At 45.3% G+C, this 22,319-nt stretch overlaps 1 protein-coding gene across 1 annotated transcript in view; it reads right to left on the bottom strand.

The window, feature by feature from the left end:
* The window catches only part of IQCA1 (IQ motif containing with AAA domain 1), a 147,056-nt gene that overhangs the window by 40,291 nt on the left and 84,446 nt on the right, over positions 1–22,319 (bottom strand). Inside the window, exons 11-15 of the mRNA XM_049614464.1 lie at positions 21,242–21,348; positions 20,981–21,082; positions 12,494–12,552; positions 9,160–9,242; positions 601–708 (exon numbers count right to left, since the gene is read on the bottom strand). Of these exons, the coding sequence (XP_049470421.1) occupies positions 601–708; positions 9,160–9,242; positions 12,494–12,552; positions 20,981–21,082; positions 21,242–21,348 (459 nt within the window). The remainder of the gene's footprint in view (positions 1–600; positions 709–9,159; positions 9,243–12,493; positions 12,553–20,980; positions 21,083–21,241; positions 21,349–22,319) is intronic.

The following is a 22,319-nucleotide window of genomic DNA, read 5'->3' as shown; positions in this document are numbered from 1 at the left end:
TCAGAGCAAAGGCTGGCTGGGGCTCCGACCTCTGCCCCAGATGACTCAGGTCGTGCACATAAAAAAAGTCATAAAATAACAACAGTTAATGAGAGCAGCAGGTTTCTCTGTTGACTCGCCTGCACCTGTCGGCACACCGCAGGACTCTGGTCCGCCGGTCCGAACGATCACGATCGAATCTTAGCCGTTACAGCGGCCATCAGTGGAAACCGGCGGAGCCTTGATCCTTCGGATCCACGAAATACACTTTTCACTGACTCAACAAAGGCCGGCTTTGTTAAGGACCTCGTAACGGAAGCCTATGTCTAGAAGGCAAGCCTGATGTTAGCCCTTCGTCTAATTTGATTAATTTTAATCGCAGATGCCGGCTTCGGCTTTTATCTCTCCGGATGACTGCCGACAGGACCTTCAGCCCAGAATGTCAAGCAGGCACCCCAAAGCGGTGCCGGCGTGTGCTCTCCGGGGTGCACTCTCGCAACAGAGAGACCCTCGGTCAAAATCCTCAGTAGGAAGAGTTCAGCCAGGAAGATGCTACCCAAGTCACCAAGCAGGGCGTCCCTGCTTCTAAGAGAAGCATAACGGGGCGTGCAGAGTCTTTACCTAGAGGCAAGATCCCGTACAGGGCGATGAGCTGTCTCACATCCAGGAGGGAAGGCATGGGCTCTATGGATACCCGGCGAAGAGTGGTCCCCAAGTAACTGTACTCTCCTGGGGGGAAAGAGACAGAGGATAAGGACCTGGGAGGCTGTACTGCTCTGAGACGCATCAGTTTGGCCCTGGTGAAACTAACACAGAATACACGCTCAACATGTCGGGGCAAATACAATGGTGTTACGGAGAGTCGTGATGAAGAACACCTCTTTTCTCGGACGGAGGCTTGAGAAAAGCCAGGCCTCCCGGCTGCAGTGACCAGGGAGTCTCTCGAGTCTGACGCCAGCCCCCTCGCATTTCTAAAGATTACCTTTGCATGTTGAACACGTGAGGTGGCACAGAGGTCCAAGATGCAGGACATACAAAGTGCGCAAGAATGTGGTGGCTTTTTATTCGGTTTCTAGGCAGAGCGACTGTGTCTAACACTTGCACAAACTTTAAAAGTAAATTATTTAAGGTCAACGTCGAATTTGTACTGGAGCAGGTGTGCATCTGAACTGAAACGCAATCCTTGGAAAGGAAGCAGTCTAATTTAGGACAAATAGAAACATCTCCTTTGGAGGGTAATATTCATTTACATTTTTATCATTTGCAAAGGATTACCAAAGGAATAATAATAGAAATAAATCTTTACAGGTTTAATTAGAAGGCATCAAAGGTCTTAATTGTAACTCGTCGTAAATCTGAAGTGTTATCTTCTAACTAATTTGGATAAGGTCACCAAGAAAATTAGTTTGCCCGTCTCCATTTGTCATGAGGAGGGACCTTTACATGCTTGTGCGGTTCTCTCTTGATGTGTACCAGAGTCTGAAGGAAAAATATTCAGTGCATGAGTCACAGTGTCTCGATCATTTTTGTCTCTGATATTTGCTTTCGATAAGAAGTAAGGATCTTGCAGAGCTCTGCATGTGATATGCGTGTGTCAAATATAATGCACTTTCATGTGTGTGAAGGAAGAGAAGCTTTAGACAAGCATTTTTGAATGCTAAGAAAATTAGAATTAAAACCCAGCTAATGATGGCTGTTTTGTTGTGGAGGGCAGGCTTTCAAAGCTTCCATGTGACAAAAAGTCCTTGGCAAGGACAGTGGGTATTGGTGGAGAGAGTGAGCGATAATGAAAGCTTCTACTGCGGCGTCCGATCCCCATGCTTTTTAATGAGCAGGTAATAAATAGAAGAGTGGTTAATTTCGCCTTCACTAGAGCAGGAAGAGATCCTATAGCCACCATTAAACCCAGTGCTTATTGCTATAAACATGACATCAGAGGTGATCTGAAAGTGACCCCAATTTTCCTGCTTAAATAAATCCACATTAATATCCAGATGCACCACATTTTCTAGAACCTCACAGACTTTATTCAGACACATCATATTAAATTGAATTAGTGAGGGGCGCCTGGGTGGCTCAGTCGGTTGAGCGACCGACTTCGGCTCAGGTCATGATCTCACGGTTCGTGAGTTCGAGCCCCGCGTCGGGCTCTGTGCTGACAGCTCGGAGCCCGGAGCCTGCTTTGGAGTCTGTGTCCCCCCCCCCCCCCCCTCCACTCGTGCTCTGTCTCTGTCTCACAAATAAATAAACATTAAAAAGAATTTTGAATTGAATTAGTGAGCGTTGGTTCTGATGGAGAGAAGGACACACTAGCCCCGGCTGCCTGCCAGGTGTTGAGACTCAGCTCGAAAGTGTGTCGCTGAGTTTTGCTGTTGCCCAGCGTGGAAGCCTTAAACGCTCCCCATCTATTCAGGCAGAACTTGGAAACTTCAGGATTTCCCTGCACAGATAGGAGGTCTTCTGCCAGAGAGGGAGGAAGGAAACGGTGGATGAAAAGGTGTGTTAGGTACAAGGCATGCACGAGGGCAAAAAACCTACACCAGTGGATGGAGAAGACACAGGGAAAGGGTGTCCTTAAAATTCCTATGTTGAAATCCAGATCTCCAACATCTCCGAATGTGACCCCGTTTGGAAATAGGGCCGATGCAGAGAGAACGAGCGAAGGGGAGGTCGTAGGGCGGATCCCAGGCCCATATGGCGGGTGTCCTTTATAAATTGGTGAAATGCACACGCGGACGCGCACTCAGAGAGGGCGCGTGAAGATGGTCGTGGGGACGGGAGGGCAGTGTGGCAGCCAGGCGGGAGGGCTGGCAGTCAGGAGTAGGACCGACGCGGGGCTGGGGAGGGGTGGGCGCGCGGAGGCCCCAGCAGAGCGCCAGCTTCTCGTGTCCTCGGGAGGAGACAGCCCCTATGACATCCTGATCTGGCACTTGTGGCCTCCAGACTGGAGCGGATACGTGTGTGCTGTTGAGCCCCTCGGCTTGTGACAGCTGTTATAGCAGCCGCAGCAAACCAGTGCGGAAGGAGCAAAATAATGGGAGAGAAGACGGGCATAATAGCGGTAAAAGAAAATCATGAGAAACAAGAAAATATTTAGGGTGGATCAGCCTCTAAAATTTCCACTTTACCCCACACGGCATTAAAAAGAGTATGAAAGGGCGTCTGGGTGGCTCAGTCGGTTAAGTGTCTGACTCTTGGTTTGGGCTCGGGTTGTGATCTCATGGTTTTTGAGTTCGAGCCCCGTATTGGGCTCTGTGCTGACAGTGTGGAGCCTGCTTGGGATCCTTGCTCTCTCTGTGTCCCTCCCCTGTTCTCGAGCACATGCTCTCTCTCTCCCTTTCAAAATAAGTAAATAAACTAAAAAAAAAAGAGTAGGAAGAACAAGAACAGAGCAATTTATAGCAAGTACTAGCTTCCTAAATGTGTTCCTCAGGGACAAGGAGTGGAGGCCTGGAACAGACGCTGCTGGCCGGTGTTTGGGGCTCCCCCCAAGCCCCGAGCACAAGGACATCCTGCCACCCCCACTCCGACTCTGTCAGGGCCGCACACGGCACCATCTCCCAACGACAAGGATGGGGACACGGGCTACACGGTTAAAATTCAGCGGTGCTGACTTGTTTATGAACGTTACGTTGGGCGCGGGCCACCCAGCTTCCGGAACGAGGTCAGCAGACAGACTGCTCCAGGTTGACTTTGTGTTGCGACAGGCCCGCCAAGACGGTGCACCTGCTGGGTTATCACCTGCCTGAAGCTTTGGGGGGGCGGCGTTTCATGTGTAAATATTTAAGTCATACCTTCCAAGATGGGACGTGGAGAGCCTGCTGGGCGTTCTCATCTGTAGGGCAGGCTCTGAACTCCAGGGAGAGTTTGAGAAACACTAACTCTGACTCTGGGTCAATGTTTTCCCCAAATGCAGTTATCGAACCAGGACGGGACAGGAAAACTTAACTTAGGGGAACATTAATTTGCACTTGTTCTTCCTGTATTTGGCCCTTAAGCAGTGGCCACCCTTTCGGTGCTCTGTGCTTCTGTGACGTGCACTGGTGGGGGGAGGGCCACAAAGACACCATGAAGTCATCAGCCCTCCGAATGGCAACCCCCGAGCGTGCCAGAGACGGGGCGAGAATGCCACCACCACCAACAGCAGGACACTCTAACTCTGTGCCAAGCATGGCCCCAAATGTCATCACCCAATTCATTAAACACTCACAGTGATTTGATGGGGTTGGAGCTGTTAATGTTCCCACAATTGTGGAAACTGAGGCACAGAAAGATTACAGAAAGGACACGTATCCTTCAGAAGGTGAGGGGTGGGGGAGGAGATGTTTCTGTCTTTCACATTTTTTTTCTCTTAAAGCCACATGTGCTGACTTTTTAAAAATGTTATTTACTTATTTTGAGAGACAGAGCGAGAAAGGGCATGCCTACACGTGCGGCTACGGGGGAGGGCCAGAGAGAGAGGGAGAGAGAGGATCCCAAGCAGATTCCCTAGGTGGGGCTTGATCCCACGACTCCAAGATCATGACCTGAGATGATATTAAGAGTTGGACACTCAACCGACTGAGCCACCCAGGCGCCCCTTCTGTGTTGACTTTATTCATTCTTGTATCATTATAATTTATTTTCTAAAATGATTTTTTCTCTTTATTTCTACTATTCCTTGAGTTTTGTCATCTCGTTTCTGAGTTTTTCTAATTCCATGTTACGTATTCTTACATTTCGTCTGTAATTTTCTTTTTTTTTTATAAAAAATATAATTTATTGTCAAATTGGTTTCCATACAACACCCAGTGCTCATCCCAAGTTCTTAATGTACATTAGCTTGCTTGAAAGAGTGGGCTCCATTTACGCCTGCTTTACGGGGCATGTCTTTAAACAAAAAAAAATTATTTTTTAACAAAAATTTTTTTAACGTTTATTCATTTTTGAGGGACAGAGGGAGACAGAGTGCAAGTAGGGGAGAGATACAGAGAGAGGGAGACACAGAATCCAAAGCAGGCTCCAGGCTCTAGGCTGTCAATACAGAGCCTGATGCGGGGCTCGAACCCACGAACTGTGAGATCATGACTTGAGCTGAAGTCGGACGCTCAACCAATGGAGCCACTCACGAGCCCAGGCATGTCTTTTTGTGATGTTCATTTGTTCCTTATTCTTTCTTTTTGCTAGAAACTTTGCATGGGCTTTCACCTTGGACGTTTCCATTGCTGACATTTATGTGAGTAAACATTTCTATACTTTTAGAGGGAAGTTTGGCTCAGGATAGCTTTTGAAATGTCACAGAGCCCCCTCTGTGACATGGTGTGCTTGTTTTGAGGTTGGCAAACTGGCTCCGGCTGTGGTTGCCGGCTTGGCCCCCTGCGCATCCCTGTGAGTGCCCGCGGCTTATTTTGGCATTCGTCTCTTCTGTGTCCCCGGCGGCTTGTACTTTGGGGGTGGAGGGGAGACCTCATCACTTAGTTTTGATGTAAATGTCTGTGGGTTTTTGTTTTTGCTCCCTGGCTGCTATTTTTATGTGGGGATTTGGGACCATCCGCTGCCATCTTTCAAGCTAAAGATCGCAACTGGGAAAAAATAAGGAAAACATGGAAAAAGCCCTTGTGGCATTTGACTGATTTTGTTAGACTGTGTCACCGTCATTTGAGGTCACTCTTAAGTGTCTGACTGCATTCACTTTGGCCTTAGGTGTCATAAAGATGCTGCCCGGAAACTGACAGAGAGATCATTGTAAAGACGGATAGGAAATCATCAAGAAGAGGAGAAATATTTCTCTTAATTTATTCTTGGACACTCTGCCTTGTGCCACTGTCTAAACTCTGGAAATTCAGTGCTGAACAGAAAGACACAATGTCACAGGAGAAAGCAGACAAGAAGTCAGAGATCTCAACAACAAGTAAAGAGGCAGGGTTATGTTAAAAACATCATTTTTTTGTATTAATGGAATTAACAGAACACAATCAAGGGAATCTAGGAGAAGACCCTTTGGTAATCGAACAAGAAATACACAAAATAAACAGAAACCCAATACACATTTCAGTATATATTCTGGTAAAATTCTTATACTATTAGGAAATACAAATGCCCCCCCAAGCCCTCTTTCTTTTCTTTCCTTCCTTTCCTTCCTTCTCCCTCCCTCCCTCCTGCCCTTTTTTCTTTTTTTCTTTCTTTCTTTCTTTCTTTCTTTTTCTCTTTTTCTTTCTTTCTTTCTCTTTCTTTCTTTCTTTCTTTCTTTCTTTCTTTCCTCCTCCTTTCTGCCTTCCTTCCTTCCTGTTTCTTTCTTTCTTTCTTTCTTTCTTTCTTTCCTTTTCCTTCCTTCATTCCTTCCTTTCTTCCTTCCTCCTTTCTGTCAGTCTTCCTTCCTTCCTCCTTTCTCTTTCTTTCTTTCTTTCTTTCTTTCTTTTCCTTCCTTCCTTCCTTTCTCTTTCTTTCTTTCTTTCTTTCTTTCTTTCTTCTTTCTTTCTTCTTTCTTTCTTTCTTCCTCCTTTCTTTCTCCTTCCTTCCTTCCTTCCTTCCTTCCTTTCTTCCTCCTTTCTGTCTTCTTTCTTTCTTTCTTTCTTTCTCCTTTCTCTCTTCCTTTCTTCCTTCCTTTCTTCCTTCCTCCTTTCTGTCTTCCTTCCTTCCTTCCTCCTTTCTGTCTTTTTCTTCCTTCCTTCCTTCCTTCCTTCCTCCTTTCTTTCTTCCTCCTTTCTTTCTTCCTTCCTGCCTTCCTTCCTTCCTCCTTCCTTTCTTCCTTCCTTTCTTTCTTCCTTCCTCCTTTCTGTCTTCCTTCTTTCCTTCCTCCTTTCTTTCTTTCTTTTTCTTCTTTCTTTCTTTCTCTTTCTTTCTTTCTTTCTTTCTTCCTTCCTTCCTTCCTCCTTTCTGTCTTCCTTCCTTCCTTCCTTCCTTCCTCCTTTCTGTCTTCCTTCCTTCCTTCCTTCCTCCTTTCTGTCTTTTTCTTTCTTTCTTTCTTTCTTTCTTTCTTTCTTTCTTCCTTTCTTCCTTCCTTTCTTCCTTCCTCCTTTCTGTCTTCCTTCCTTCTTTCTGTCTTTCTCTTTCTTTCTTTCTTTCTTTCTTTCTTTCTTTCTTTCTCCTTTCTCTCTTCCTTCCTTTCTTCTTTCTTTCTTCTTTCTTTCTTTCTTTCTTTCTTTCTTTCTTTCTCTTTCTTCCTTCTCTCCTTTCTTTCTTCCTTCCGTCCTCCTTTATGCCTTTCTTCTTTCTTTCTTTTTTCTTTCTTTCTTTCTCCTTCCTTCCTTCCTTCCTTCCTTCCTCCTTTCCTTCCTTCCTTCCTTCCTTCCTTCCTCCTTTCTGTCTTCCTTCCTTCTTTCTGTCTTTCTTTTTCTTTCTTTCTTCTTTCTTTCTTTCTTTCTCCTTTCTCTCTTCCTTCCTTTCTTCTTTCTCTTTCTTTCTTTCTCTTTCTTCCTTCTTTCTCTCCTTTCTTTCTTCCTTCCTTCCTCCTTTATGCCTTTCTTCTTTCTTTCTTTTTTCTTTCTTCTTTCTTTCTTCTTTCTTCCTTCCTTCCTTCCTTCCTTCCTTCCTTCCTTCCTTCCTCCTTTCCTTCCTTCCTTCCTTCCTCCTCTTTCTTTCTTTCTTTCTTTCTTTCTTTCTATCTTGAGAAAGAGAGTGCACTGAGGGGTAGAGAGTGGGGGGGTGCGGGAGGAAGATAGAGAGAGAATCCCAAGCAGGGTCTGCATTGTCAGTGTAGAGCCCAATGCAGGGCTCAAACCCACCAAGTGTGAGATCATGACTGGAGTAAAAATCAAGAGTCGGATGCTTAGCCGACTAAGCCACCCAGGTGCCCCATGTGGCTTTATTTCAAAGGGATCACATTAATCACTTTTTGATCAGAGGGAAATATCAATCTCCTTGTTCCTACGGGCCAAACGTAGGTCAGTGTATAACATCAGAATGAATAAGATGGAAATTGATTATAATACAATAAAAAAGAGAGAATCCACGTTTCTACACTGACAGCACAACAATTTCAAAAAGGGGTAGGAAGGAAATTTCTTCCTAGAGGAATGGCACCTTCTAAACATAGAACAGAAGACAGAAATAGAACATCCCCGTTTTACAGCTACCCTATCGATAGCTGCAGCTATCGACGTAGGCAAAACTCATCAGTGGTTGATAAAACCTTTAAACCAGTTGGGGACAGAATCTCCAGAGCCTCAAAGACTCCCCCCTACAGGCTGTTCATTAACTACCAGGGGGAACATGAAGCTTGGCAGTGGAGAAATCTGGGGAACAGCACTTTGGCCAGTGATGAAATGTAACGCCCCCAGAGATGGGACACGACGGGCCCTCATCGTGCAACTCTGAGGACACAATATCACCTATGAAGTCTTCCTACCAAAAACAGTCTCCCCCGAATCAAGTCATGAGGAAACCCATCAAACCACCTCTGTTGAAAAACAGTCTGTAAAACAGCCCAGACTCTGACAGGGTCAGCGGCGTGAAAGACGTCAGGTTGGAAGGTGTTCCAAATTAAAGGGGCAAAGATATGAACACCGCATCCACAGTCCTTGACCGGATGTTGGATTCAGAAAGACGAAAACTTATGAAGGCATCACATCTCAGTGATGCCAAGTTGTCTGAGTGTGATTATCCTTTCGTGGTTATGTGGGAGAATGTCCTAGTTCATGGCATGTGCGAGAAAGTGAAAATCATACCTGCGTTAGGGTGCTGGCATTTCAAATAGTTTTAAGCTTTAAGTGTGTTTTCAGGTCATCGTGTTGTTTTTTAAAAATTAAGAGAAAACTTAGTTGAAGATGGTGTCAGCAAATGTCCCTCCTCCTTCCTTCCAGTGACCTGTGTGGCGGCCCCTTCTGGAAGGAATTCCTCCCGTAAGAATTGTGCGTTCAAGTTCCAGGTGCTGCCCCCTGGGGCATTTTGTTTCAACACGAAAATACGAACAAGTCTTCATTTCCTCAATATAGCTTATTCCAGACAGAATGCCGCAAGGAACTTTGCGAGTAGGTTCAAAAACCTCCCTCCACCACATGAGGGGGGAGAGCTGGACCTATCAGCTCACAGCACGGAATGAATTCAAATCCATTCCATTAGACAAAAATCTACTCCGAGCCTTGGGCCAGGTTTTGGTTTGGGCAAAAACCACCAAGGAAACCTAATTCCAGCTGTTGGGACCTCAAAACCCGAGGGGCGACACATGCGACCCAGACATGCGTAATTCTTGGTGTACCTTACCGATGTAATCGGAGAGGTTAACGTTCAGAGCCCGGATCAGCAACCCTTCTTCCACCAGCTCCTTGTACAGAGACTCGATGGTCCTGGTGACAAAGCAGAGGAGCTATTCCATGAGCAGACACATAAAGTCAGCATTTCTGTTAATCATCACATATGCAGAGAACTTTCACCAGACCTATTCCTATGCACATTTGTGTCTATGCAACTAAGCTGGCGTTTGGAAACATTGCTACAATTGAGGGACACATCAGGCTTCGAAAACAATACTTTTGCTCATCCACATGCACGTCGGACGTTTCCCATTAATAAGAATTATATCTGTGGGCATCTGAGACCAGCTACAGCTTCTGCAGTCTGCCCTTTCATGAATCCTTGGGACGGCACAAATATGAATTAGAAATTGCCCTATAATAGCAGTGCAATGGGCCCACGATTATATATTCAGTTAGCATCTGCAAGCCACAGCAGATCATTAATCCTTTGTGCAACTGATGTTTCCTTTTAACCCAATAGCATAAGACTTCAAAAGAAATACCTATAAAGAACAAAGGCTCAGAGGGGAACTAATTCTATTCCGAAAGATGAAATGTCTAACGCAGTGGGGGTGATGATTTTTTTAGGAGGATATTATACTTTTCCATAGTGTTTACAGATGTCAACCCACTACTCTAACAGGGCCTTGGGCATACAGCCAGTGCACTGGTAATTTAGACTAATTGAAGAAAAAAATCAAGACAGTATCCCACTTAGTAAGTGAACGTCCCAGTGAAATTAACTGGGGTTTAGCTTATAGGAATTCAGGTAGGTCAAGCTCACATATTGAGTACAGTCCTTTGAGATGTCTCATCTAATCCCTTTTCGTTTCTAGAAGCTTTATTCTTTAGTTCTACCCTAGTCTTTCTTTAGAATGAGGAATTGTAAATATAACTATATTTAACCAGTTCTTTGTTCTACGATCCAGGTTAGGGTGATAAAGAATTCTCAGTTATATTTAAGCCAAATACCATTCGGATACATGTTAATTCAATGACCCCAATCTTTGACTGACTGCAATTTTGTTCTTTCAAATATATTTACAATAGTGTTTAAATGAAAAGTGTTTAAAATTCTGCTGTGAATTAAGGCTTAAGTTGTAATGGTACTTGGGATAACAGTATCTGACCTGTATCAAGGAGGCACTAACTGTAGTTTTCCAACTAGAATACTTATTTGATATAAACATATAATATATGCATAAAATGTTTAATGTAACATTGAAGATTCTCCAAAACAATCAGAACAAAATATATTAAGAAGCCCGGGACACAAACCCGTATTTCGATCTTTCCAGTGAAATGAATTCTGTTATGGAATAAAAAAACATTTTCAACTTTAAACCTACCTTAAATATGGTAAAAACACTGGTTTTGGGTTTACATTAACTTCATGAGAGAAACAGAAGTTGTCTTCCTGTGTCTTGGCAGAATTAGCCCTAGTCTAGAGACACAGGGTTGTCCAAAATTGAAGTGAAAAATCTTCCAGGAATGAGACGACCAGCTCCTTCTGTGCTTTCGTGTCAGGGCTCCAGGCACGTGCACCAGCTCTGGCCTCCACTTCCTTCTGGATGGTTCTCAGGGCTTCCTTTCTCATGGGTCTTCTCTCAAACAGAGTTTGGGAAGGTATCCCTGCTACCCAGGGGAGGACTAGGAAACACCCCAAACAGGGAGCAACACATAGTATCCATTGACTAAACCCACGGGAAGAAAGGTCTTCCTTCAAAATGATTTCTTTTTCTTTTAATGTTTATTTATTTTTGAGGGGGGGTGGGCAGAAAGAGAGGGAGACTGAGGATCCCAAGCAGGCTCCGTGCTGTCAGCCCAGAGCCCGATGTAGGGCTCAAACTCACGAACCTTGAGATCATGACCTGAGCCGAAGTCGAACACTCAACCGACTGAGCCACCCAGGAGCCCCTCAAAATGATTTCTGACATTCACTTATTAGGTATCTAATTTAATTCAATTTTACTTTTATTTGCTTATTTAACTGAAGTATAATTGACATATAATATCCTACTAGTTTCATATGCATTTCATAGTGATTGAATATTTACATATGTTACAAGATGATCGCCATGATAAGTCTAGGTACCATCCATCACCATACAAAGTTAGTACAATATCATTGACTGTACTCCCTGTGTTGTATGTTACATCCCCGTGGCTTATGTATAACTGGAAGTTTGTACCTCTGGATCCATGTTACCTATTTTACCTGACCCCCAACCCTCCCCCATCCGGTGACCACTAGCTTGCTTCCTGTATCGATAGTCTGTTTCTGTTCTGTTGCGTTTGTTTTGTTTATTTTGTTCCTTAGATTCCACGACGTTCCTTGGAAATATCTGAAAACCTAAGTCCTATTTATTTCCAATGTTAAAGCACCGAAGGGCCATTTCAGCTTAAAAACGAGCATTTAAAATGAATCATGAAGGGGCGTCTGGGTGGCTCAGTGGGTTTCAGCTCAGGTCATGATTCACGGTTTGTGGGATCGAGCCCCCTGTTGGGCTCTGCCCTGATGGTGCGGAGCCTGCTTCAGATTCTCTCACCCCCCGTCAAAATAAATTAATAAATAAGCTTAAAAAATAAAATGATTCATGAGTATCAACATTTGGCCAGTGGAGCTCAAGGAAATGGAAATATCCCTTGATGAGACAAATCCTCTTCCTTTCCTTCAATGAGCGTTTAGGAAGTGCCTCAGTGGGTGGGGCCCAGGACAGGGCAGGTCACAGGAACTCTGCCCTGAAGGGGTCTAAGTATTCCATCAAAAGTTGGATCAGGATGCTATTTCTTAAACAAATTCTTAAGAACCTCACGATTTTAATTTTTATTTTATTTTGTTTTGTTTTATTTTATTTTAACATTTATTCCGTTTTGAGAGACAGAGAGGGACAGCATGAGCGGGGAAGGGGCAGAGAGGGAGACAGAATCTGAAGCGGGCTCCAAGCTCCAAGGTATCAGCACAGAGCCTGGTGCGGGGCCTGAACTCACGAACTGTGAGATCATGACCTGAGCCGAAGTCGGACGCTCAACCGACTGAGCCACCCAGGCGCCCTAAGAACCCCACGAATCTTAAAAGCTTAAGTCGTATGATCTCAGAAGCGATGGGGCCTGACCTTGGCAGACATCTTTCCAGTGTAGGAGGCCAGAGCGGTCCCAGCGCCTGGAGGATGAAGGAGGTGCGGGGTACAGGGAGGGGTGCCTTTCCGGGACGGGGGCCGCCGACTTCGGCTGAGACCGGCGCGCTGCTCTGGGGGGGGCCCCCTAGCCGTGCAGAACAGCAACACTTGTGCACATCTCACCTGTCAGCTGTCAGATCTGTATCCTTCTTCCCTTTTTTGCCTGTCTTCCCTTTCTTTTTCTGGAAAAAAAAAAATGAAAAGAGCCAACAATTTAATACAGACAAGCGAGCAAATTATCTCTAGCAGTTAGCAAGGGAAGCTGTTTTGGTAGTGGTGGTGGGGAACGGGATGAGAGTGTCAATTGTGGTGTGCCGAGCGTGTGGGTGTAGCATTTTCCTGGACATAGGGTTTGGCCTGGGGACCCCCAGCTTGCTTGTGTGGGCATGTCCCTGGCCGGGTGGACAGTGAGGTCACCACTGTGAAGCTTGCGTGGGGCCTGATTCCCAGCAGGCGCCCAACACTCTGGCTCTCATCTACAGAGGAGGAGAGCGCCGCGTGCCCAGGCCATCACGTTGTGCTCGTCCTTAACGCCCGGTGTCGCGCTCTGTTAGCGTCTGGCCCAAGATCTGGTTCCCAGAGGGTTCTGCGTTCTGATCACTGGGACAGCTGGAGGGAAGGGCTTGGGACGTGATCTTTCAAAACAGCGCCGATTGCTTCACTCCTCTGTCTACAGCGTCCATCGGTATCGCCCCATTTGCCCACAGGATGAAGTTCAAGTTTGCCAGCACGGCGGATGACGTTCTCCCAGCCTGGCTCTCTCTTCCTTCCCCTTATCATCTCAGGCCTCCTCGGGCCACCCGTACTCCTTGTCACGCAGACTGAACGTCGGGCACTTACTGTCCCAGCATCTCACTCCTTCACGTCCACGTCCTCATTCACTCGTTCATTATTTTTGTCACATATAACTTATGTGCAGTGAAGCATCACCCGCATCCAGGCTGACTAACCTTTGCATTTAAAGTTTGCATATAACCATACAAACACCGCCACATTCAACATCTAGAACATCTTCTTATCCTTGACCTGTCTCTCAAGCTGCTGTGGAAGCTGCTCCTCTGACGTCACTGTGGACTCATGTTGCCTATTCCTCTACAGGTAATCATACAATACAAACTGTATGTCTAGGGGCGCCCGGGTGGCTCGGTCGGTTAAGCGTCCGACTTCGGCTCAGGTCACGATCTCACGGCTCGTGGGTTCGAGCCCCGTATCGGGCTCTGTGCTGACTGCTCGGAGCCTGGAGCCCGCTTCGCGTTCTGTGTCTCCCTCTCTCTCTCTCTGCCCCTCTCCTGCTCATGTTCTTTTTCTCTCAAAGAGAGAACTGAATGTCATTCAATACTGTGATTGCAAGATTCACTTATGTGGTTACACTTGATGTTTCTCAGGTTTTTTTAAATTAGAATTTTTATTTTGAGAAAATAGTGGATTCACACGCAGTCATAAGAAATACTACAGAGGTCCTGCGTCCTCTTCACCAGGTTTCTCTCAATGGTAACATCTTATAGAACTATCTTACAAGGTCACAACCAAGACGCTGGTATTGACATTGGAACAGTCAAGATACAGAACATTTCTGTCTCCACCAGGGTCCTCAGATGGCCTCTCCCAGACCCACTCACTTTCCTCCCACGAGCACCCCATCCTTAACCCCTAGAAACCACAAGAGTCTCCCTCCATTTCTGTAATCTTGTCCTTTTGAGAATGTTGGATAAGCAAAATCACAGACTGGACTTTTTTTTTTTTTTTTTTTTTTGGTATCATTTTGCTTTTCGTTCATTATAATTCTCAGGAAATTTGGCCAGGTCATTGTACGTATCGATGATTATTCTTTTTTATTGCTGCTTTCAGTTTTGAGTTATTATGAATCAAGATGCCATAAATGTGTGTGCGTGTGTGTGTGTGTGTGTGTGTGTGTCTTTGTTTCTCTGGGATAAATGCCCATGAATGCAACTGCTGGGTTGTAGAGTAGTCTGGTTTGCAAAGAAAGTGCAAACTGCCTTTCAGGGTGCCTATACCATTTCACATTCCCACCAATTATGTATTAGTGATCCAGTTTCTTCCCATTCTTTCCAGCAACTGGTGTTGCCATTATTTTTTATTTGAGCCATCCCCATGGTTGGGTGGTGACCTCTCATTGTGATTTAAATTTGCATTTCCCTAATGACTCATGGCACCGAATGTCTTTTCCTATGCTTCTTCCTCCCCATCGGCCAAATGCCTCTCGTCTTTGGCCCATTTTTTTCTGATTGTTTTTTTTTTTTTAATTTTTTTAAAATCTTATTTTCAAGAGAGTGTGAGAGAGAGCGGGAGAGGGGCAGAAGGAGAGAGAGAAAGAATCTTCAGGAGGCTCCACCTTCAGCACGGGACCTGACACGGGCTCGATCCAACGACCTTGGGATCATGACCTGAGCCAAAATCAAGAGTTGGACGCTCCACCAGCTGGGCCACCCAGCTGCCCCTAGGTTGTTTGGTTTTTAACTGTTGAGTTTTAAGAGTTCTCTGTATGCTGTATGCACCAGCTTTTCCTCAGATATGTGGCTTGCAAGTTATTTTCTCCTAGTCTGTACTTTGTCTTCTCACGCTGTTAATAGAAATCTTTCACACAGGAAACGTTCTTCATTTTGACAAAGCCAAAATTTTCCTTTCATGAATTCTGCTTTGGCATTTATTCTAAGAACTCTGCCTAGCCTTAGATCCCAAAGATGTTCTCTCTTTTAATAAAAGTTTTACAGTTGTACATTTTCCATTTAAGCCCATGATCTAGTCAGAGTTAATTTTTGTACAATGTGTGAGACCTAGATCCAGGTTCGTTTTTTCTGTCTGTGGACATCTAGTTGTTTCAGCACCGCATATTGTAAAAGTTATTATTCCTTGAATTTTTGCACCTTTGTCAAAAATCACTCTGGAGTATTCCTGCGGGCCTATTTTGGGAGTACACATTCTGTTCTGTTGATCTGTGCATCTAACTTCCTACCAGTAATTAAATTTAACTCTATTATCTTTATATTTGTCTTCTAATTATGCAATCTGTTCTTTTTTTCCTTCCCCTTTCCTGTATTCTTTCTAATCAATCATGTATTTTTCATCTGTCCACTTTATTTTCACTATTGCTTGTTATACATTTTAATATCAATTAGAGAATTGCAAGATATATTATTAACTTGTTATAGTAGACCAGCACTTTACAGTGCCCTGAACAATGCAATAACCTTGCAAGTCTACTTACCCCTGCCCACCTTATTGGTTGCAGTTGTCATATATTTCATTTCCATGTGGTATAAACACATATGACTTTGTTATGATTCTTGCCTTCAAAAGCAAATATTCTAAAAGTGGCCTTTTATATTTACCAAAATACTTCCATTTTCAACAGCGGATCTTTTCTTCTTACATGTCTTTGTTTCTATCTGGGAGTCTTTCCCTTTCGCCTGAGAACTATCCTTTAAAGTATTTCACGTTGTGGGTCTGCTGCTGCTAAGATCTCCAAAATTTTGTTTGGGAACACTTCTATTTCCTTCCACTTTTGAAGGATGTTTTCACTGGGTCTGGAGTTCTAGGTTGGCGGTTAGTTCTTTCGAATCTCTAAAGATGCCATTCATTGCTTTCTGGCTCCATAGTTTCTGTTGGGAAAGTCAGCATCCTTATTCTTGTTTCCATGGAGGAAATATATCTTAAAAAAAAAAATCCAGTAAGATTTTGCCTTTTACCTTCGCCTTTCAGCATTCTGACTCCTATGTGTCGAGATGTAGTTTTCTTTGCTTCATCCCAGTCAGACCTCAGTGACGTCGCTGAACTTGCGGCTTCGTGTCTTTCATCCGGTTGGGAAAATTCATGGACAGTACTTTTTCATATATTGCTTCTTTCCCATTCTCCTTCCTTTTTGGGGGATTCCAGTTACACATGCGGTACCACTTTCGACCGTGTCTCAAGTGTCTCTTATTCTCTGTTCTGTTCTTTACATTCTTGTTCTTTCTGTGCTTCAGTTTACACTTCCTACTGACCGGTAAAAGCTCAATCTGTCTTCTGCTATGTCCATGCTGTTGTCAGACCAGTTCCAGGAGTTTTTAATCTCCGATACTGCATTTTTCAGGTGCAGAATGTTCATTTGTTTCTTTTAAATTTTTTTGTTTTTAACGTTTATTTATTTTTGAGACAGAGAGAGACAGAGCATGAACAGGGGAGGGGCAGAGAGAGAGGGAGACACAGAATCTGAAATGGGCTCCAGGCTCTGAGCTGTCAGCACAGAGCCCGACGCGGGGCTCGAACTCACGGATCGTGAGATCGTGACCTGAGCCGAAGTCAGCCGCTTAACCGACTGAGCCACCCAGGCACCCCTCATTTGTTTCTTTTAAAAGTAGGTTCTCAATTTATTTTTGTATATGACATTCCTCCCTCCCCCACTTATATATGCTGGCACTCTGGGAAATGCAAGAGAGTCAACCAAAGATTTTACTGTCAAGGAGTTTCTTAGCTTCTCTAGGAACTCCTATGTCCTTAATATTTCTGTGATTACAACAGGAGAGGAACTCAGGAGAGAAAGGGCCCCTGAGAGGCAGGACCTCACCCAGTGGTGTCATCATGGGGATGACAGCACATCCAGAGAGACCCAGTCCTGCAGACCTAGAAACCTGCTGTTGCCGGCACAGATGCCTTGTGTGTGTTGTTCTCTTCTGTACCCCGAATGCCTTGAAATGTTCCTGGCATACAGTGCTCCGTAAATACTTATTGAATTAAACAGTTAATAAAGACAATCTGTTCCTCAAGCCTAATTTTGGATCTGCAAATAACAGGAGAAGGTGGAACAGACTGTAATGTAAGTAGATTAATTTAGAATGACACACACACTTGCCAAGAGAAACAGACCCTGTAGACTTCCAACTTAAGGAAAATCAATATGAAACTATAATAACTCATCGGAAGGTTGCTTGGTGATTATGGCATTACTACGGGAGGTGGCTGGATGCTGTGAATCGCTCCTGATGCTATCCTGTGACATCCTGAAGCACATCTTTAGCTTACAGGGATCAATCTGCATGGGGTCTAGATCTGACAAATTAATTTATTGGATAATATGTGCTGAGGACTTGCTTTGTGCCAGAAAGGGTTACAATGGTGAGCAATCAAAAAAGACAATCACACAGTTTCTGCACTCACAGCTCTTCCGTAGATTCAGAAAGGCAGATACCAACAAAATGATCTCACTAGTAAATATAATATTAAAACTCTGACAGAGTACCAGGAAGATATAGTACACAGTGCTATGTGTATGCAGAGAAAGAAGACTTACTATGGATGGCCCAGAAGGCTTCCTTGAGAAAGAAAGGCTTGCACTGAGACCATAGGGATGAGTAGGGTTAACTATGCGAGGAATTAGGGGAAAGGGAGTGAAGATAGTTCTTGAGAGGGAATAGCATGTGCAAAGGCCCTGTGTTGGGAAGGAGCATAGTATGTTTGGGGGACAGAGAGGAAGGTCAGAATGCTGAAGATCATGAAGAGGGCACTGGCCAGGTCAGACATGGCCTTGTAAGCCTGGCTGAAGATCGTCATCTTTATCCTTGGGGGATTAAGATACCATTGAAGGGTTTTAGCATGGAGTGATAACATCAGATTTGTATTCTGAAAGGACTGTTCAGGCTGCTGTACGATCTCTGATCAAGTCACTTTCTCTGGATGATGATGGATTAATACTGCCCAATTCTATCCCTCTGAGTCCTTTTCCTCCTTCTTTTCTATGGTTGAGGTGGACTATTTCCCTTCTGCTAATGGTCTTCTGAAGGATGGGATTTGGTAGAGTTAATTAAGCTTCAGCTTTCAAAATTAAAACCACATTCAATTTAGCCACTCTGATAGGTGTGAGGTGGTATCTCAGTGTGGCTTTGATTTGTGTTTCCCTGATGATGAGTGACGTTGAACATTTTTTCATGTGTCTGTTGGCCATCTGGATGTCTTCTCTGGAAAAGTGTCTATTCATGTCTTCTGCCCATTTATTCACTGGATTATTTGTTTTTCTGGTGTTGAGTTTGATAAGCTCTTTACAGATTTTTGATACTAACCCTTTTTAAGGAACAAACTAAGGGGTAGATGGTGGGTGGGGGAGAGGGGATAGTGGGTGATGGGAAGGGAGGAGGGCACTTGTTGGAATGAGCACTGGGTGTTGTATGGAAACGAATCTGACAATAAATCATATTAAAAAATATGCTCAAAAGCATTAGTTATCAGGGGAAAGCAAATTAAAACCACAATGCAATAAGTTTTTTGATGTAATGGGAAAAGAAACACACATTCAATTTATGTCTCCAAGGTTTACGCCTAGGTCATTGAATTGGAGTTTGAGGCACGCAAAACTTGATAGTTACAGATTTACCATCAAGCTATTGGGGTACCCTGAACACAACCCATTTAATCCCAAAAGGGAAATTCACAGCAGCCCCTCCTTGTGACATACTGTGAGTCATTCCATGGACAGGGCAGCCACCAGACTGCAGTCAGTGAGACAGGGCAGTCGTGCGGGAGGGTGAGGAAGCCCATTGGCCTTGGGCTTGGCCAATGGTACTTGTTGGGTAAAATGAGAAAACCTATTTTCAGCCAGAGGGTGTACAGCTACCTCCTGTCTTCATTTCCCATTTTGTTTGGCTTGAATTCCACGTTCAGTCACTAAAACATCAATTTTTTTCTTTTTTTTTAACAAAGTTAATTAATTAATTAATTAATTAAGAACCAGTGGGGGAGGGGCAGTGAGAAAGGGGGACAGAGTTGCCAAAGTGGGCTCTGTGTTGACAACAGACAGCCCCGTGTGGCGTTTGAACTCATGAACCATGAGATCGTGACCTGAGCCAAAGTTGGAGGCTTAACTGACTGAGCCACCCAGGCACCCCTAAAACATCACTTTTTCATGCAGGTATGCAAGGCATTACTAGAGTCCGTGGTCTCCTCAGTCAGTGCCCTCACCTACTGATGAGACCATGACCTATAGGCAGTGACCTCTCCGGCTTCAGGGATGTATCCTCAAAGAGGGCCACGAAGGACATTCAGGCGTCGCACTGAAAAGTCAAGGTTAAACTGTGAAACTGTAAAGTCAACAGAAGACGGATCAGGAGAGCGTCATCCTCAAGGGGCTGGAGGAAGTAGCCACTCGTGTAGCTGGATGTGTGAAAAGCTCCAGGACAGTTTGTGAATCACAAGAAGGGCCGAGGAGCCGGAGAACCCTGAGAAAGCCATCGCGGGGGCAAAGGTTGCCTACGCACCTGCGGACATGGCCAGGGAGGGCAAGTGTGGCCTGCCCCTGGAGGGTTCTGGCCCCGGTGGCAGGGCTGGATCTGGGATGAAAGTCAAAGTAGGGGTCTAGGTGAGGAAAAGGCCAGTTCTTCCCTCCTGTGTGTCTCCTTCGTTCTCATGTGACTGCCACATGCACAACACTTCCGACACCAGATGCGTGTGTGTGGGGTTCCCCCACCAAGCAACGCCAGCCGGGTGTCCTACAATTTGAGTCAGGTCTGACACTATCTACCTAGAAATGGCTTCGGTTTCACACGACCACTCCCCCACCCCCGCAGCAGACGCCGGCCTCAAGTCTGGGTTGTCCCCTGTGCTTCCGACCCACTGGTTATAAATCTGAGGTTCCCGTGACCCCTCCTCAAGTTTGATTAATTTATTACAGCGGCTCGAAGCACTGAGGGAAACACTTGACGTTTATCGGTTTATTCGAGGATGTGAGAAAGGGTACAGACCAACAGCCAGATGAAGTGGTACGTAGGGTGAGGTCGGGGAGGGTCCTGAGTGCAGGAGCGAGTCGGGGTGCATCAACCCCCTGGTACGGGCCCGTGTTTACCCTCCTGACATTACTGGGATTTCACGGAGCCTTCCTCACACAGGCATGATTCATTATTAACTCCATTGCCAGCACTGCTGCCCTCTCTGGAGGATGGGGGGTTGGGGCTGCAAATTCTAAGCTTCTCATCCTGCTTTGGTCTTCCCGGTGACCAGCCCCCAGAGAGGGGCCACCCAGGAGCCCACCCAGAATTGTCTCAATAGAACAAAAGATGCTCTCAGTGCTCTCATGACTTCAGAGTTTACAATGGCTTCAGGAGCTCTATGCCAGGAGCCGGAGGTAGGGACCCATATATATGTTTTCTATGATCTCACAGGGCCCTAGGAAATGAACGTCGAATATAGGGATCTAACTGGCTACTCCAACAAAATGCTGTCAGATGGACTGCTGGCACTTTAACACTGAATTCACCCGATTCCCCTGCTCCCAAAGCGCTTGGTCATTGCCGCTGGCCTCCCCTAGATCTGGGCCCATCGCTGGCTCCCCTGATCGTCCTCATTATATCTGTGGGGTTTGGGGAACGTGAATCTGCAGCGGGGAGGGGCAGGGTGGGTCACTCTCAGACTGTTGGATTTATCCCATTTAAGAGCCCGTATCCCCGAGGGCCGCGTGGTGGAATGAGGCAAAGCCACCCAAGGAAGGCGTTTCCATGCACGGCAACCCCGGGCCCGGCCGGTGTGCCAGGTGGCACCCGGGACTCAGCACCGGGCGGCTGGACAGCCCTCCTGGGCCTGGTTTGAATCTGTATGCGCCTCAGCCCTCCCGTGCTTGCTACTACTCACCTTTTTGCCTCCTTTCTTCTTCCCTGCTTTGACTGGTTGCTCCTTTTCTCTGTTCACGGCCAGTTTCAAGTTTTTCAGTTCCTGCCTCATCAGCTCGTCCACCTGGGTGAGGACAGAATACGCCACTTTCGAGCGACTGTGTGCCTTGTGTAGTTTAAAAATAGCGTCAAATCTGGGTCGGTCATTGACAGGAAACTGTGAAAAAGCCCTGTGGCTTTTCTTCTGCTGACTTGTCTTCTGGCAACGTAAGTGCCGTGTTACCTGTATTCTGATCTCTGACTCCAGCTCCTTCCGTTTCTCCTGTTTGATCAGTTCCGGGTCATGGTCCTGGGGGAAATTCCACGACTCGTCTCTGTTCCTCCACATGTCTGCAATCCAGAAGGATAAAGAAAAAGAAAAGGAATTTGTTTTTTTTTCAACATGAGGATGGGTGACAAACGGCTAAAGCAATATAAAACACAGGTTTAATTCTCTATCCTCTTGCGTGGAACACAAATTCGAATAGAAGAATCAAGAGATTATTGATGGGAGAGTGATGTGGCTCTGTGTTCTTTTCTTCCACTTCCCAAACGGGAAAAACGTGCTCGTATGATGCCTAAAAGAGGAAGAAGAAAACTGCTAATGTGAAAACATAAAAAATAAAAAAGTACGATGAAATGGTATTCTCCTAATGATTATAACCATGTAATAAACAATATATTAATTGTGGGATTATACAATTATGCAAATGTGGGATGGCTGTTTTTGCAATATGTTTTAGATTACTTTCATTATTCAAACAATTCCCTAAAACACGAAAGATTTTATTGCTAGCTGAACTCGTGAGTGATTTACCCCAGCCCCTTGTTAAAAGACAACACTGAACGTACAAACACCCATGACTGTCCCCTGAAGGGTTATAATTTTGAATTACTTTTTGGATGTGTTGGAAATCATACGTGTTTTATGTTTCCTTTTTGCCTTGTTCTGAGAGTCAAAAGGATAACTGGAGAAATGTGACCTTAGAGGAAATAAGGATAATTTAGTATCACCGGCATAAGCTGAGCTGAAGCCCACTTCTCAGAGGGGGAGTTCCAGATGTGTGCAGAGGTGTGCAGGTCAGCTGGATCCTGGCACTGGGGCAGTGGGGGGGGGGCTCCCCCCATGGGAGCTGAGACGGTCAGTCTGGGAAGTGAGGTCTCGTCCCAGGATCTGTGTTCAGAATGTGATGGAAACTTGCCAGAACCCGGCCTGCAAACACCACCCAGCAAGGCCACTTCGCCAGGACCTCGTCCTGAGATGCCCTTCAACTTGGGGAGTCAGCTGAGGGCCCTGGGGGCCAGACGGAGGCTTCCCCACA

Source organism: Panthera uncia, assembly GCF_023721935.1.
Source record: "Panthera uncia isolate 11264 chromosome C1 unlocalized genomic scaffold, Puncia_PCG_1.0 HiC_scaffold_3, whole genome shotgun sequence".
Classification (NCBI taxonomy): domain Eukaryota; kingdom Metazoa; phylum Chordata; class Mammalia; order Carnivora; family Felidae; genus Panthera; species Panthera uncia.
Note: the sequence above shows the minus strand (reverse complement) of the source record. Positions and strands in the feature narration are given on the sequence as shown.